Source organism: Corvus hawaiiensis, chromosome Z (genome assembly GCF_020740725.1).
Source record: "Corvus hawaiiensis isolate bCorHaw1 chromosome Z, bCorHaw1.pri.cur, whole genome shotgun sequence".
Taxonomy (NCBI): Eukaryota; Metazoa; Chordata; class Aves; order Passeriformes; family Corvidae; genus Corvus; species Corvus hawaiiensis.
The window spans coordinates 58,890,823-58,908,396 of NC_063255.1; the positions used below are offsets into that span (position 1 = coordinate 58,890,823).

General features: G+C 37.7%; 1 protein-coding gene across 7 annotated transcripts in view; it reads left to right on the top strand.

Annotated features, from left to right (window-relative positions):
• The window catches only part of PIP5K1B (phosphatidylinositol-4-phosphate 5-kinase type 1 beta), a 94,004-nt gene that overhangs the window by 51,517 nt on the left and 24,913 nt on the right, over window positions 1–17,574 (top strand). For all 7 annotated transcript variants that reach the window (XM_048290689.1, XM_048290682.1, XM_048290684.1 and 4 more), the window contains 3 exons: window positions 5,814–5,931; window positions 8,607–8,759; window positions 10,520–10,819. In XM_048290689.1, coding sequence (XP_048146646.1) covers window positions 5,814–5,931; window positions 8,607–8,759; window positions 10,520–10,819 — 571 coding nt within the window. The remainder of the gene's footprint in view (window positions 1–5,813; window positions 5,932–8,606; window positions 8,760–10,519; window positions 10,820–17,574) is intronic.

Genomic DNA, 17,574 nt, shown 5'->3' on the forward strand with positions numbered 1-17,574 from the left:
CAGTTTGTGTACTGAACTGGTTCATTTACAAATTGCTTTCTTGTGACGCTAATGAAAGATTATTCAGTACTTTCTGTTCTTTAATGTCAAAAGCCTACCATGGTATTGTGATAGCATTTGAATAACTGCTCAAATAAGTAATCAAAAAGTACTAAGAAAGTAAAAACTTTTACATATGGCCAGTCTGGGTTCTACCCTACATCCAAAACTGAAGTTTACTGCTTTCTAGTATGTTTTTGAGGACTGATTGAGGAAAAATGATACTTACCCTTGGAAATATCTTTGTACCAAATCTGTATCACAGGTTAGCTGATGGACTAAGGAGTGTATTTGTAGTATAGAATGCTCTGCGGGTTCAGTGTGACTAGTATTTAAATGTTCACACTAACAAGAGTTGTGTAACTTAGACCATGATATGTGTTTCCAGTGGGTGGTTTCACAAGGCCGATAAAGTGACCTGAATATTCTGATATGCTGCTGCTCTTCTTTGATACTTCGGTTGCAGAGATGCACAGAACTCATGTTCTGACAAGGTTTTTACGGTTTGTGAGTTGAGTGATAGCACAGAGAGGAGGATGAAAAACAATTATTAGAAATGGGGATACTTTGGCAACAAAAGCTAAGAACATGTTATGAATTACTGGACTCAGCTACTTCTGTTACCAAAAATTATTGGTAAACCTCTGATTACCTGGATAGTTATATGGTTATGTAAACATACTTAAACTACTTTTCAAGTACTCTGAGATCCTGTATTTTAATAGCATTTCCAGTTGGTTATGAAATAGTCATATCTTTGTCATCGTAAGTAAATGCTTCTGTATTCAGCTGTTACATAGATATGATTGGCTTGGCTTGTTTTAAAGTTGCTTACTATTCCTAGTTGTATTTCAAAGCTGCTTTGCAGGGAACTGCTTAGGATAGCGTTTGGAGACTGAAAGTTTAGGAAAATGTGAGAAAAAAGGGTATTACTGCTGGACTTTATCCCACTGTATGAAAAAAACACAGACACACCTATTTGTACAGATAACCATGATACGTGCTTCCATCACGTGGGAAATTATATTTTCCTGAAATTAGACACAGGAAAGGAGTATACCAAAGCACTACCTGACCTGCAGCGTGTGTTTGTTTGATACAGTTTTTAGAGCTGAAACACATTTTGATGAATTTTTAAAAAGCAGCTGTATCCAACAGCAATGAAACTGAAATTAGATCATTTTAGTTTTTAATGTTGGGAGCATTTAAGTTCAGACATTTTATTTTGATTTTTGCAATCTGAAAAAGAGTTGCTTTCACTGAAAGAACTGAGGTGTTCCTCCTCTTCAGGTTTTTTACAATACACATGAGAAAGTTATACATGGGGTCACAACTACAGACTTAATTCTTTTGTTAACAGCTCCATCAGAGCCTTTTAGCAATCCTCAGAATGAAGGCTTGCTACCAAGATATGCAGCTAGCTCTCTCTGCCCCTTCAGATAGGTGTGATATCTCCTGAGTACATCCTACCAGGGTGAGGCCACAGCAAAGAAAAGCTGCCAAGAAATGTATCTGGATGTCTTGTTTAGCAAATTTTTGCAAGCCATGGGGTTCACTATTAAAAATGTAATTCGTTTTAGTTCACTTTTAGTTTGATATTGCACCACCTATGCTTTTAATCCACTCTCAGCATTTACAAAGTGACAGGCTAAGATGCACATACTGTCATTTATAGGTGTGCTTGATTTTAAAAAAAAAAAATTTACAATTTAAGTATTAAACCAAACTTGCATTTGAAGCTTAGTCTCTCTTCTTTAGTCTGCCTACAAATCTTTTTCTTTTGTGTGGTCTAACAGCTAAGGTTATTGAAACACCTCATAAGTTACAATTGTTCCCTAATCTTTCCAAAGCCTGTATTTTATTGTCACAGCTCATATTAAAAGTCTTGAATTCCTCAAGATTGCCAGAATCAGAGCTCATTTTAAAAGTCTTTATCTTTGTTTTTCTGGTAGACCTGGTAAACTAGCTGAGAGGGAAATTATATGGTTACCCCCTTTCTGTTATGTCCAAAGCACCATTTTGCAGATTTAATTTTTTGTCAATAGATCATGGGCATTTTTCTTGTTCAACTTCAAAGACATAATCATCCCCATGAAACTCCCTAGACTGATTAAAAATCATTATATGTAGTGCTTTGCACATACACTTTAATCCCACGAAAGCAAAACTGTAAAATGCATCAAGGAAATGTGGAGAGAAACCGCAGAGTACATTCTTTCAATAGCTAATAGAGTGGAATGTGAATAATTCTAAATAGTGTAGGGATGTACTTACATAAAGCATTCTCTACAGTGGAGTTTGTCATTTTCCAGCGAGAGCAAGGCCATACTCCATTCATATTTGTCATATGAACTTCAAATTGATAAGAAATTTGAAGTTTCCATTACTGTAGGATATTACTGGAAGTGAGGGTGCTTTTTCTATTAAAAATAACATCAAGAAAACCTTAGAAACTATTTTCCAGAGTACTAACAAGAAGTCTTAAATTTGTGTCAAGCTTGCTTCTTAAGTTACAAAAGAGCTTACTGTTGGGGTCAGTAAACTATTCTATTAGGTAGTGAAGCTGAAACGAATTAATATGATTAACAGAAACAGTAGGGTATGATAAAATACTCTGTAGATCTTAAATATAAGGTATTACTTAAAGATGATTTTGTAAAGAATAAAGAAATTCGTCTGCATAGTGAAATTGACTGTTATATCTGTAAAAAATTAATCTGATATGCTCTAAATACATGGAATTGCCCTCTGTGTAGAAGCTGTTCCAAAATAATTGTTCTGTTTTACAATAAATCTCCCCTTGCTATGCATTACTGTGCACCTGCTGAGCCAGCATTGGTCATTTTACTCCACATGCACTTATCAAATGGCTCAGAGCAGTGCTACTGTCATGGCAAACCTTCTACCTTCATCTCACCTTAGTGAAGTGACAGTACATGTTCTGGTATAGTAAGGACATGTCATCTATTTGCTGATATGCTTTCACAGGAGAAGCTTTTGAGTTATGCCTGGAGGAAACAGATTTATATAAGTATTTAGTACTGAAAGGTAGAACTTTATAAAAAAGTTTAGATGCTTTATATTCCCTGACAATTACGTGATACTTCAGTAGAAAACACTCTGTTCTGTTCTTTTTTCCATCTTATGACAACTAAATTCATTTACAAGTATGACCCCAGGTTCCCAGTGTAGCTGTATGACCACTGGGGCATCCTCATATTGCACAAAAATTCAATGAGTTACAACCAGCTCTAAAAAACTTAATGTCAGACAAATCTGGCAGTGTTCTGAGCAGCTGAAAGGCCTTATGAATGGGCATGAATGAGCATATCTTAACTGTAAAGAAAAACTACCATCTTTAGCTTGTATACTACTGACATCCATCTTTTGGCTCTATAATGGAACAATAAAGGATATATGGATTTGATTTTGATACCTTGGAATTGTACTGCAGTAGACATAAAGTGATCAGAGGAGTTCATTAGGACTAGGTAACCTTCACTATTACCTGTAGGGTTTAGCACTCCAAGAAGCAGCAGTATTCTATTGTCTTTGTATGTATGGTTGGTCATCCACAACCATCTTTTTATGTGTGAATTCACGACAGAAATCTGGTTTTTTTCCTCCTTATGTCTCTTATTCAAGAGTCTGAAGTCTTACACATTTCTGGAGCCTGAGAAAGATTGTTCACCTGCTGTCACAGAAACAGTTTGGTTTTGTGGGGGTTTGGCAGTGCATGCAGGGGCTGCTAGGTGGGTTGGATAGGCTTCTGTCATCAAACTATTGTTAATGAAAGGTGGCAAGTCCATGGAACAAGTATTAATTGTACAGGATGAAACCTCTTATTTAGTCTTTTTCAGGAATGTTGCTTAACATTTATTGCTTTTCATATCTGTGTGGATTTGTAGCCTTTTTTAGTGTCCTTTGGATATTCTTTTTGCCAAGCATAATGGCAATATTCCACATTTCTGAATAATTTAATTAGCGTACGTGAGTAGAGAAGTGCTGGAAAAGCTGACTTCAGCTACTGTGTCAAGTCTTGGATTTTGTATTTATCTATTTATCAAGCCATTTAGAGATGGGCCAAACTGATAAGGACAGTAGAACAGAACAGCATTTTACTCTTATCAAGGACAGTAGAACACAACAGCACAACTTCGGAGAAATAGATAAAGGATGTAACTTAGGCAAACAGAAGTCATGCTAAACACAAGCAGGAAATCAGCTCAGCTCTGCAGGGCTGACAGAGTAGAAGTTATGCAAAACAACGATATTGCGCTTATTCAAAAACAGGGGTCAAGGAACAGCCACATAGAAATGACACTGGACATTGAAGACAGACCCCAAAGAATCACATAAGGACTTCTGGTAAGGGGAGTGATTATGTCAAATAAAGTCAAGTAAGTAGGGATAGCGAAAGAATAAGTAATCAGTGTGTACGATAAAAACTCTGTTCACTCGATGCTCAGGGCACTCAAAAGGAGGAAGGGTGCCCCGAGTGACCAGCAAGCTGTAATAAAGGCCTGCTTTTTAATACTCAGAACTGTGGTAGAAAGTTTCTATCTGGCTGATTTCATTATCAAAACTCTGTCTGAAAGGTGTTCTTGTTTGTTTTGAAATCATAGTGTAGAACTTCACTCCTCTTCTTAAAAGCCCTCTCTAGAGGTTTCCATCATAAATGAATCCAAGAGCAGGTTTGGGGTTTTTTTGAAATCTAGCAGCATTTTGCTGCTGATGTTTTCCTTTAGCTTAAATATAGTGTTCGTCTCAAGACTTTTGTAAATCAGCCTAAAAATACAATGAGATGATAAATATAAAACAAGGAAAAGAGCTAAAGAGTACAGGTAACAAACAGAAGGAGCTAGAAGCCATAGTGTAGCAGGAAAGCTATGACATATTCACCACCACAGGAACATGGTGGGATGACCAGAGTGCTGCACTGGATGGCTACAAGCCCTTCAGAAGGGACAGGCAAGGAAGGAGAGGTGGTGAGGTGGCTCTGTACATTAGGAAGTGTTTTGACTGTACAGAGCTCAAGGATAGTGATGAGAAGGTTGAGTGCCTATGGGTGACAATGAGGGGGAAAGCCAAAAAGGCAGGTATCCTGGTGGGAGTCTGATATAGACCACCCAACCAGGATGAGGAGGTGGATGAAGTATTCTATGATCAGCTGGCTGATGTTTCATGATTGTCGTGAAATCATGGGAATGAATTTTAACCTGCCAGATGTCTGCTGGAAATTTTAACCTGCCAGATGTCTGCTGGAAATTCAACACAGTGGAGAGGAGGCAGTCTAGGAGATTCCTGGAGTGTGTGAAGGTAACTTCCCAACACAGCTGGGAAGTGAGCCTACCAGGGGAGCTGCCCTGCTGGATCTGCTGCTTACAAACAGAGAAGGGCTGGTGGGAGACACTGGGGTCAGAGCCATCTTGAGCACAGAGACCATGACACAAGAGTTTTCAATACTTGGGAGTGTCAGTCTCTGCCCTGGACTTCTGAAGTGCAGACTTTGTCCTGTTCATGTTTAAACATGATCTTTATGCAAATGCATGCAGGTGGTGAAAATAATTTCCTTTAAGGCAAGAAAAAGGAATTTGCTGGCACTGTCTCTCACAGTCATTTCTATTACAGTGATTAATGGTGATACAGGGGTTTATCTGCATTTGTGCTCTTTCCTCAGCAGCAAACAGTCAAGTTAGGCAGTTTCACAGTAAAAGTAGCTGCTAGTAATTGCTCAGTAATTTGGTTTGGTTTATTTTTGTTTTTGTTTTCAGTGAAGGGAGCAATCTTACCCCTGCTCATCATTACCCTGACTTCAGATTTAAGACATATGCACCTCTTGCCTTCCGCTATTTCAGAGAACTTTTTGGTATCAAGCCTGATGACTATTTGGTAAGAGCCTGCAGTTTTCCTTTGAGTTACAAATTATTATAAAGCATGCTAGTTTCATTGTGGCAGAAAAGGATTCTTAAAGGGTGCCTGACTCAGTAAGAAATTTTGTGTGTGGAGGGGTATATAACTAGTGAATATTTTTAATGTTTACAGAAATTTTAGTTCTTTGTCTTTGAGATGATTAGTGTAAAAAACCTGCTTTGTTAATTGACTAAAGCAACATCCATGCCATTCAGAAAATTCTTCTAGAGAAGTTATAATCAGTCATTTCAGGACTTTTGTCAATTCAGTTCTAATTAAGTAGTTCTGTGTTATTTGTGTTACTTATGCACTTCATTACGAGTGATGTCTGCAAATGTTCCTGTCTAGCTTTGAGACTAAAAATGGCAGACTAAAAATGAAGCATTTTCTGATATCTCCTTTGTTCTATTTCATAAATTGAAGACTTAGTCTTTCACAGTGTTCAGTGGTTTACATGAGAAAAAAAATTACAAATTTGCTGACATAGTAAAAGCAGGCTTTGCTTGCTGGAACCACTTTGTACAGTGCTAGGACAAGTATCCACTATTTTATTTCTCCTGTAGTTCTGCTTTTGGACAGGTAGTGTGAATGCAAATCTGGATTGTCTTCTAGATGTTTGCCCCATATCCAGTTTGTTTCCTGGAGGGTCACCCAAGAAATGAGAGTCCTGGTACAAATTAGCAACTTTACATGTCAGAGTTTTATTGTGCACTTTTTTGAATGAGTTTTAAAATTTTTTTGTTCCATTATTGATAATGGCTTCTTTAAAAGCAAAAGAATTTGAAAGGGCTTGGGCAAATAGAAAAGAAAAATTGATTAAATGGTGCTGAAACATTACTTAATATACTACTAAATATATTGTTTCTGTTGTGTTCAAGTATGCTATAATGGATTTTTTTTCGTATATGGACAATAAGCCTGAAAGCAAAACTTAGCTGTTTTTGCTTTTACTTAGGTTGAATGTGGGTGTCTTAATGTGGGTGTCTTATTTTAATTCTTTAGTGCTATGTATGGATTTTGTATTACTAGTCCTCATGACCATAGTTATATATAAAAAAAGATAATTAATTTGAATTATAAATGGTAGTAGCAAGGAAATAAAGTTGTTTGGGAATTTTATAAATCATAGAGTCATAGAATGGTTTAGATTGGAAGAGGCTTAAAGATAAAGTTCCAACTTTGCTGCCATGGGCAGGGACACCTTCCACTAGACCAGGTGGCTCTAAGCCCCATCCAGCCTGGTATTGAACACTTCTGGGGATGGGGCATCCATAATTTCTCTAGGCCACATATTCCAGTGCCTCACCATTCTCAGAGTGAGGAATTTCTTCCTTCCATTGACCGCAACTCTTAGAATATGACCAATTCCTTATCCACTGAGTGATCCATTTATCGAATCTATGCCTCTCCAATTTAGAGACAAGGACATAATGTGTGACAGTAATGTCATTATGTAATGTGTTATTTATCTTATCTCTTTTTATGGACTTGGCAAAAGATGAAGTATGTGGGCTGTGTTGCCAGCTGCTAAAAAGACTGTGCTTCCTAGAGTAAAGCTGTTATCACCTGCAACTTCTTTTCCATCTAAGGAAGCCTTTGCAGTAGCAGAAGTCAAAGCTTATAGAAAGACTGCATGCTATGAGTAAGATTTGTGACAGCCAGTTTAAGTACAAAAAGGCTATGCCCTGAGGGAAATTCCCAGTAAAGACAACTTGTTGCAGATTCTTTTTTCTCTTGGCACAGCAAAACTCATGAGTGGTATGTGGGTAGTAGTAAATGATGGTCCAGCTGTGGCTGAAGGGCATCAGAAGTAAAATAAGAAAAGTAGAAATTACAGCAAGCATATGTGAGTTTACACCGTTAATTTGAAGTGACAAAGCTCAAAGATTTAAAGCTTCACCTTTTCCAAGGAGGATGAGTGGTAATGCACTGTAGGAGTCAGGCTGCATAACAAGCGTAAATACATTTGAACAGCAGGTAGAATTAAATTGTCACTGGAAACCTCATGGAGTACTGTCATTTTGCAGGGAAACTTCTTGCTAATAAATACTCAGTTGTCAGGCTCTTGGGGATTTTCTTACTTTTTGGTTTTGATTTGACTTTCAGAGGTGTCCAGTGAAAACTAGCTGGGCCCTTTATATAGCAGTATTTGGTGGGTAGACTTCTTTCAATACCAGTTTCACAGGATAGGATTGGCCTATTTGTCTATAATGAGAAACCTCTACTCCCAGTTTATTTTTCTACCATCTTGTACCTGTTTCCTTCAAAAATGGATATGAAAAGCAAACAGTTGCAATGAAATTATCTTCTCAAAGTTTTTGACTCGGGAATTTGCTGTGCTGACAGCATGGGGATCAACTACTTCCACCTCAACCACTGGCTTCACTCCAAAGGAAAGTTCACCAGTTGCAGTGGGACATGAAGAGGGATCGTATGCTCAGCTGCCACCTGCTCTTCCATGATTGTGCAGCATGTCCTGGGCAGAGTGACCTGCCAAACCTTAGCCGAATTTCTGTGAACCAGCTTGCTGTACAGCAGCAGTAGTGTTGCTACATGATTCTCTTGTGCCTATTTGAACTTGCAGTTCTTCCTATTAAACTTGTGTTTGGGTAATGCATGCATTGGCAGTGAAAAACAATTTTTGTCTCTTCCAGTACTCAATCTGCAGTGAACCTTTAATTGAATTATCCAACCCAGGTGCCAGTGGGTCCTTGTTTTTTGTAACTAGTGGTGACGAATTCATCATCAAAACAGTTCAACACAAAGAGGCTGAGTTTCTTCAGAAGCTCTTGCCAGGTTATTATATGGTAAGCAATTGAAGACTGTATTTTACCTCTATTTTTCCTGTTTCCTGTCACACTTCTGAAGATTCAGTTTCGTTTGTCTTGTAATATTTCACTGGGTTTATCTGTATTTTTTGTAATATTTTTTACATTTTTACCTGCCTTTCTACTTCATGCCCTACACACCTAACAGAAAGAATAGATATAAATCAAGAATATATTTAAGATAAGAATTGGTGCTCTTTTAGCATTCAAGATGAAGCTGAATGTCGTCACCTGATTCGATACCAAACTTTGCTTCTAATAAGCTAGTAACAAAATAAGGTTTCTAAATTTCTAATTCAGTTTTTTTCTCCATTTTGTGTTTGTCTACCCTCTGCATTTCACTCAGAGTGGACAAAGAAACTAGACCGGTCAGTTTCCCTTTTGTTTCCAACTACTTCTAATTTCCATTTCTCATGTGTAAAAGCAATGATGTAAAAGATATTTTTATCCATGTAATTTGTTCAAAACTTAATTTTTAAATGGAGCTTCTTGAGAACTAATTCTAAGTCCATTGTATTGAGTTTTGTGTGTCATCAGAAGGGAAAACCATTGATTAAAAAGTAAGTAGAATTTAATTAATTTTCTTTTTTAAGGAGAACCACTCATGTGTATGAACAGAGATTCTTCTGGGTGGTATGTGGGATTTTGTATTATTGGACCTGTGACTGACTTTCTTTTCTTGCTTTGTTTTCTGAAGTAAATACTTGAAAAATTACCCTCTCACTTATACTAAAAATGAGGAATGTTGTCTTTATTGCACTAAAGTAACATGGATTCACTGTGTGTGTAAAAAAAAAAAAAGGTGTGTACTGACACATCAAAAAGGACAATGGTGGCAGGTACTTTTTTGTTGTTTCTAATTATGATAATCTGCTCAGCATAAGTTTGAGTTATTACGAATACATGTAAGGCCAGTTTGTATTGTTTCTGGGGAACTTTATTCTCACTACTATGCAATGCTTTCCAAAGTATAAAATTGCTGTGATTATTTCTGTGAAAGTACTTTCTTCTGATAGTTGTATGTTGTGACTTAGTAATCATGTAAGACCTGAAATAGTGTTTCCCCTTCTTTCTTTTTCATGCCAAAGACTGAGAATAGTTTTATTCAGAAGGAGGATTTTCTCTCTCACCTCTGTTATCCTCTCCTACCTAATTTATTTTGCTCGTTGTGGAATTTGGATTATTTCACACTTTTCTGTTCTTATGGTCACTTGTGGTTCTGATGGTCAGTTGTGGTTCTACTATGACCTCACATTCCTTTTGAAATAACTTAGTCGTTTGGCACTAACCCTGAGTCTGTAAAGCCTCATGGAGAGAGGGGTTCTGTTTTTCAGAATCCAAGTCAAGATAATGAGAACTGCATTTGACCCAAACTCCTTCCAGCAGGTAAAATTCAAAGGTTGTTCAGGTCAAAAAGAATAAATTAGGTCTTTGGCATGCATTTAGGTTTGGCCTAGTCAGCTCTTTTCTGCAAGAAAGAGAAACCTGGTATAAATATAATTACTGCTCTGGTCTTGGCCTTTATAAGTTCCTGGCAAAAAGGCAGTGCCCATGATAGCTTTCTGAAATAGAAACCCACAAAGATAATCAACTGGTTGAAGAAACTATACTGAATAAGAAAACATACACAATTTTCTTCATGTTTGTTAATGTCCTTTGCTATTAAAAAACCCCCCTTTCTTAAGTATGGAAGATCATTGAAAATAGACTTAGATTTAAAAATCTCTTTTTTGTTTTAGAATCTGAACCAGAATCCAAGGACTCTTCTTCCCAAATTTTATGGGCTGTACTGCGTTCAGTCAGGAGGCATTAATATTAGAATTGTTGTCATGAACAATGTTTTGCCAAGAGCCTTGAAAATGCATTTCACATATGACTTGAAAGGTTCCACGTACAAACGGAGAGCATCAAGAAAAGAGAGGGAGAAGTCCAATCCTACATTCAAAGACCTGGATTTCCTGCAAGATATGCATGAAGGGTTGTATTTTGACTCTGAAACACACAGTGCACTAATGAAAACACTACAGCGGGATTGTCGAGTGAGTACAAATTGACTTAAACTTCCGTGTTCACCTCTGCTCTAAATTTACTCAGTATACGTTGTTTAACCTCCATCTGTTTTCCATGCTATTTAATGAGGGATAACTATGGATATCAGAGCACTGATGAGGTATTTTAATTAAGCTACTGTGATCTGAGATCATAGTCATAGAGTAGAATGTCCGTATACTTCTTGAACACCAACAGACTGGGTACCATGAGCACTTCCCTCACTGGGGAGCTTGTTCCAGTGCTTGACCACCATTTCACTGAAGAATTTTTTCTTATATCCACTCTGAACTTCCCAAATGCAGCTTTAAGCCGTTCCCTTGCATCCCATCACCAGGCACCAACGATCAGCACCACCCTTTCTGCCCGCCTCAAACCTAACATTCTCCTCTGCTCTTCACAAGTCATGCCTTGTAGTCCTTTCACCATCTTCGTTGCTTTCCTTTGGACACATTCAAATATTTTATATCCTCCTTACACTGTAGAGCCAAAAACGGCACGCAGTCCAGAGAAAAGGTGAGGCTGCACTGATGCTGAGTGTAGTGTGACAATCACCTCTTTCAAAACCAGGTGGCTGTACTGTGCTCAGTGTACCCCAGCATACATCCTGTATTATAGAGGACTATCCCTCTATTTCTCTGTACATCCAGGATTATACTGATCCATCTGTGACAATACCTAGGAATGAAGTCCAGTAGATTTAATATGATGATGATGATTATTTCCATTAAATTGGAGATTTTAATTAATTTTTACTCTAGGCATAATTAGCACTGTGGACCCATTGCTATGTATGATAAACTGTATGTAGAGCTGCTGTGAACATGTCTCTTGGTAAGCTAGGAATGGGAAGGCAGGCCTAGTGGCAGCAGTCTTATTTCTAGACCAAGGTAATTTCTTCCTCAGCTGAAAAGTAGTGCTGTCCACATAATATTTTCAAGGCAAAAGAGGGATACCTATCATTGCTCTTTGAGAGGACCTTGGTGAATGGAATCGGTTCCTGTTATGGACAGAGAGAATTGCTGTAAAATAGACTTTTTTTTTTCCCTATAGCATGGGTAAGAAAATATAAAGTAGGAAAAGGGAGACTCTAGATCTCCCAGAGCTTCCCAGGGTTCACGGGGTTGTGGAGAGAAAAAATTGGCTTTGTCTGAGGGAAATCTTAAGAATTTCATAATCAAAAAGCAAAATGGATAGTCTGAAATCACCACATAGAAGAGATACCCTGAATATCAGAGTTTGTTGTTCACTGCCACCTGTGGTACAAGATGGGAAGCATTGTTTTTGCACATGAATAGAATTTTTTGTTTAACTATCACAGAAGTCTGCAATGCCTTGTGATTGGTTTGTAAAGCTGTGTGACCTAATGTTCAGCTGCATATTCAGTATGAGACATTTATCTGACACCACACATTGTTCTCTCTGTAGGCTCTTGCAGTGAGTATTTCCTGAGCTCCTACCATGTGTGATGACACAGAATGCATCAGAATGTCGCATCTGGGGATCTGGATGCCTTTCTGTGCATCCCTACTTGTCCAAGGTTACTTACCCAGTCAAAGCCTGGGGAGTCCATTGTATTAGAAATAATAAAGGGAATCTAAAAGAGGGAACTGGACTGAAAAGTAAAAACAAGGATCAATCATTTAATTGTTACCTACAAAGGGACTCTTACTGGTTCTTTGAAAGTCTGGGAAAATTCCGACTACATGTTACTTGAGTGCTGATCTAATATAATTCTTTTCAGTGTATAATCTTAAATTAACAACTCTAAAGTTTGTCTAGAATTTTTAAGGGCCCAGCTAAATTTTAAAAGTACTAAAAGTAAAGAAGAAAATCATCCTATAGTAATCAGTGTATTTATGTAAATACACATATAAAAAGTAAAGTGTATGTGTGTATCTGTAGATATATGTATATACATACACTGAAGGTTATATGTATATAAAAAATTACCTGGCAATTTTTTTCTATTCAAACAAGTCTTACTCTGTGTTGTAAAACAGAAGGAGCAGACACTGTTACCTTTCATATAGCTGAATTTGCTCAGCTAACGAGGTCGGATCTGACTACCTACCTTTTACTTCTACCTTTGAAAAGACTAGAAATGTTCCATCAATTTTGTGAAAAGGACATCACTGTTGCCTCTGCATTTTTCTGCCCCTGTGGTATTTGGATGGGTGCTTAGCCTGAGTGATAAATGACCAGCTTTTTAGGACTTCAAAACTTGTCATTTCTTTTTACTGCTACTCCAAAGTGAGAAAGTTAGTGTAGGCACTTGAAATTAAGAATTCATTTAAGAAAGGAAATTTTTGATCTTTCCAGTATTTCAGGACTAAGAATTCTCTTCTGTGTTGCTTAAATTTGGATTGTATTTCCATTGTTCATATTTGTAATCAGAATCAGGAAGCAATGGACTTTTCTCCTACTTCTTAAATACAAACATCCCTGGCTGCTAGCCCCTCTCCTCCTTAAGCTCCATCACTAAGTTCAGAGGCCTGGCAGAACTTCCTGGTGATGAAAAATAGTGGTGGTGTGGACCTGCTATGGTCTGTGACTGCTGTCACTGAATCTCCTGCCCTATTCAGCAATGGGCCCATGTTTTCCTTGGTCAGCCTTTTCCCACTAGCAGTAGAAGCTTTTCTCTGTGTCCTGATATTCCTTGCCAGTCTCAACTCTATCTGGCCTTTGGCTTCCTTGACTGTGCCTGCCATCCCTAGATGCTCATGCAATGTTTCTCTGTTCCTTCTTTCTAGCCTGTCAGTGCTCACCTGTCCTGTGTGCTGCCTTTTCATATTCAAGCTGTGCTGTGGCTTCCTTGCTTAGCTGAACTGGCCTCCTGATACATCTGCTCAGCTGACACAAACCATCTCAACAGCTGGCACAGAGCTCCTTCCACAGGGAATGCAGTGCTGCAGTGGTGGGCCACTGCTGGAGTATCAGTTCAGGCCTGTCACACCTCCCGGCAGTGCTGGTGAGGAGATGCATGACCCACCCAGTTAGAGAATGGAGCTGAGTTGATTGTGATGATCCCTCATGGGCTGGTGTCTCCAGATTATCTAAGGTGGGACAAGTATAGCATTGTTCAGTTCCTGTGTTCCCTGCTTGTTTTGGTCCCACTTGAGGTGACAGGGTCTGAAAACTCTGCTCACAGACCATTTTTCAGTATTTGCACCTTAATTGAACCAAGGAGAGTAACATTACAGCGTTCCTAAGGATGGAACACTCATGAGTTTATCATACATACAACGTAGAGAATTGAAAATTTGAACTAGCTTTCAAATTCCAGACTATCGCTGAGACTTACTCTGGCTATCCTATCCTTGCCTTGCTGCAGAAGCAGTAACAATTAAGCAAATTGTGGTCACACAATTTTTAAGAGCAAAAGAATAATGTTAAGATATTTTTACTATTGAGAGAGGAATGGCTTTTGAGAGTGTGCATTTTACCTTTATGGCAAAGAACACTGGACTTTTCTGGGGAAATTACATTTTAAAAGTGACTAACAAAGAAGCCTGTAAAGACAAGGAAATGTAAAGATAAAGAGGGTCATACCTCCTAAGTTTGAGGTTTGGGTATTATTTTCATCACTGCTGTTTTAGCCAGTTGCTACAGAAGTTTTATGGTATGAATGCACATCTGTTTTGTGCTGTAGCAACTGTGACAGAGACCTTGTATGACCAAATTTATTCACAGAATTTTTCAAATCCCTTAGTAGAGTGTGTAGTGTGTTTGAGTGTGTTGCGGTTTTTTGCCTTTTTTCTACCTCAAAGGATCTACACAGATAATTCTTTAACCCAAATAATTTCAGTGCCCCATTTTACAGCATAACCTTGCAAACAGTAGTGTTTATTTCATACAGCTCCTTATGTTTGAAAAGTAATTATTGATTTGTTGTAAAATCAGTCTTCTTTCTTTTGTGTTAATTTTTATGTTCCTTTTCCAAAATGCTTGTAGGAGAGGAAATGCTTTCTTGCATGGTTACCCTTTTAGTACTTGTATTTAATAAGCTTGTATTTTTTTTTCCTTTGAGTAGCATTTTTCTTGACCCTTTTATGAAAACGACTTGATGAAAACATTTTTTGCGTGCTGTTTTGCACGGAGAGCAAATGTAAATGCAGATTTCTCTGTCAGATAGTGCATAGTTTGGGCTGGCTGCATATAAAATAAAAATGACATTTCATGGCAGAAATACTTGTTTTGCTCTGTTAGTCACTGGCTGAGATAGTGGAGCATAACGATGTCTAAGATGATTCACAGAATACTTTAACATCTGATTAGCTCTGACAAAAGAAAATCTTATTCACAGAGTTAATTTTTCATGTTCCAAAACAACATATTTTGTGATGTCATTTTACTGTGGGTTTTTATGTGGTATGAAACAAAATAATGCTTAAGGCTACAAGGGGTGAATGACGCTTGCCATCTGGAAGTTTTCAGAGCAGCTTAAGTCAGCCTTGCCAGCAGTACTTGGTGAGCAAGTGACAACACTGTGTTGACAGAATCTCTGTAGCTAGTGAATTAACACCTATATAAATACTACCAAGATGAACAATTTAATGTTAAGTTAATGAACTGAAGGTTTACTTGTCATCAAATACAACACTTGTTAGTACACAGCATGGTTAAGACCATTCTTGCTGAAACCTCCAAGTGCCATTTTGCTAGCAAGGTACATGACAGAGTGGTTACATGAGCAAAGATCAGGATTTTTTCTTCCCTTTAGCTACACAAGTAGTGTATTTCTAGGAGTTAATGTCAATTTTTAGTGATCTCACATGGATAAAGTCGTGTTTTGCAGGGCTTTCTCCTTTTGCTATGATTATAGCCGCGTAATATTGCAATTTATTTGAGTGGGGTTTTTTCATTAGATTAGGTTATCATTTTGGTGTCTTTGTAGCAAAAACCTGCTGCTGCATCTCAAAAGAAGTTCTAAAATCATCAAAGGTATCTGCAAACAAACCTCAGCACAGGAAAAGACTTGTGCCTTTTTATGTTCTCATAGAATGCTGCATGTCCAGAAATACCTTGCTGTTTTGCATTTTGTTACTTCTCCTTGTTGAATGAGATTATTTTGTACAACTCTGTGTGCAAAATGTTACTTACACATTTTTTAATTGTCACAATTCAGTATTTTAAATATTTATGAAAATACATGTGTGAGAACCCCTCAGATATATTCAGCTGTAAATCCCACTGATTTACTTTAATCAAGAAGTAAAACTGCTGGCTTAATGCAGGCTGAGGAGTTTGACACAAAGCAAGGTTGGTTTTTTTTTTTGAGTGCTAATTTATGAGGTACTTCCTTGTTATTCTGGTTAATTATTTCTCACCAGAAGTTTCATTAGAAACAAACAAGGATTGAAACATGCTTAGGTATGGTGACAAAGATTCATTTGCGTAAGGAGTGGTTGGTTTGGTTATCGCATTTCTAAGGGGAAGTAATCAGAACTGTACATCAGACTTGTAGGCAGACAGGGCCAGATCACATCATGATATCCTGAAGGCACTTTGTGGACAGGACAATGCTGCCACTGAGTAGGGCTGTGAACAGAGAGTCTGGGGAACAAGGGCTAGAGTTCTTATGCTGTGTGCTGTTTATAAGAATCTGTTCTGCAGTTACTCCATTGGATGTGAAGGTGTTTCAGTCTGATAATGAACTGTAATAACAAAATAGCTACTTGGTTTTATGATATTCTTTAGTAATCCTACAAAAAAAATCACAAATTGTCAAGGAATAGTCTGTTGTATTTTACAAGCAGTATGGGTTTAAGTGGCAGTGATTAATTGATGTAGTCATAAGGATTAATTTTATCACATAAGAGGTCCCTGTGGAAGAAGAAGCAGCATATTACAGCGCAGCCTCCCATGATACTACATCAATTCCTAGACACCGGTTATGTAATTAGTGCAGTAAAATCATGTGTCTAATGTGACCTAATTCAAAATGCAGCAAAGAATAGGTTGAAGGCAGAGCTGTCAGCAGTAGTTCATAACTGTAAAATAAATGTGGCAATGCTTTTCCCTAGCCTGACTAGCTGCTGTAATCTGGTTTTGCATGAACAGTGTTGCTTACTGTACTACTAAGGTGTTATTTTTTCAGCCTATCCAGAATTTACTTTTCAGTATTTGATGGCAAACAGTCAGTGATTACATATTTTTAATGAATACATTATGTTGTAATTTCTTTTTGAGAATGTCTGGGTAAAGGGTAGCAATAAGTAAGCAGTAAAGAAAATTTTAGAGGTTTTTGGCACTGAGTGCTTTTGTTCCTGTTAGCCATGCTATTTTTGCAATTTATGATTGTAAACTACCAACGTTTCCACACAATGCACAATAAAATTTCCAAATCTGGTGGTATGGTAATTTAGAATATGCTTTTTTGTTGTGTCTGAAACCCTTTGTGAGTTCTGTCATCAGAAGATGCTGTGGACTACTAAGGGCATGCATTACCAGCCTTTTTTTTTGTTCCATTTGAACTAAGGCACCACTGTGTAGGATCCCTTTGCATAAGAGCAAACCCACAGTGCCTTAAAGTCATTCTTTGAGTCTGAAAATCAGGCTGCACCTTTCTACGTTTAGATTACAGTGTGTTATGCTTAGTTTCATCACTGCTCTGATACTCTGAGCAATGAGTATTTTTCCAACAACTAGGATATGTGTTATAAAAACCTTATGATAAGAAATACAGATCCATACTAAGTTACTGATTTACTGCTACATAGTCTTTAAACCTTCGCAAGTGCTG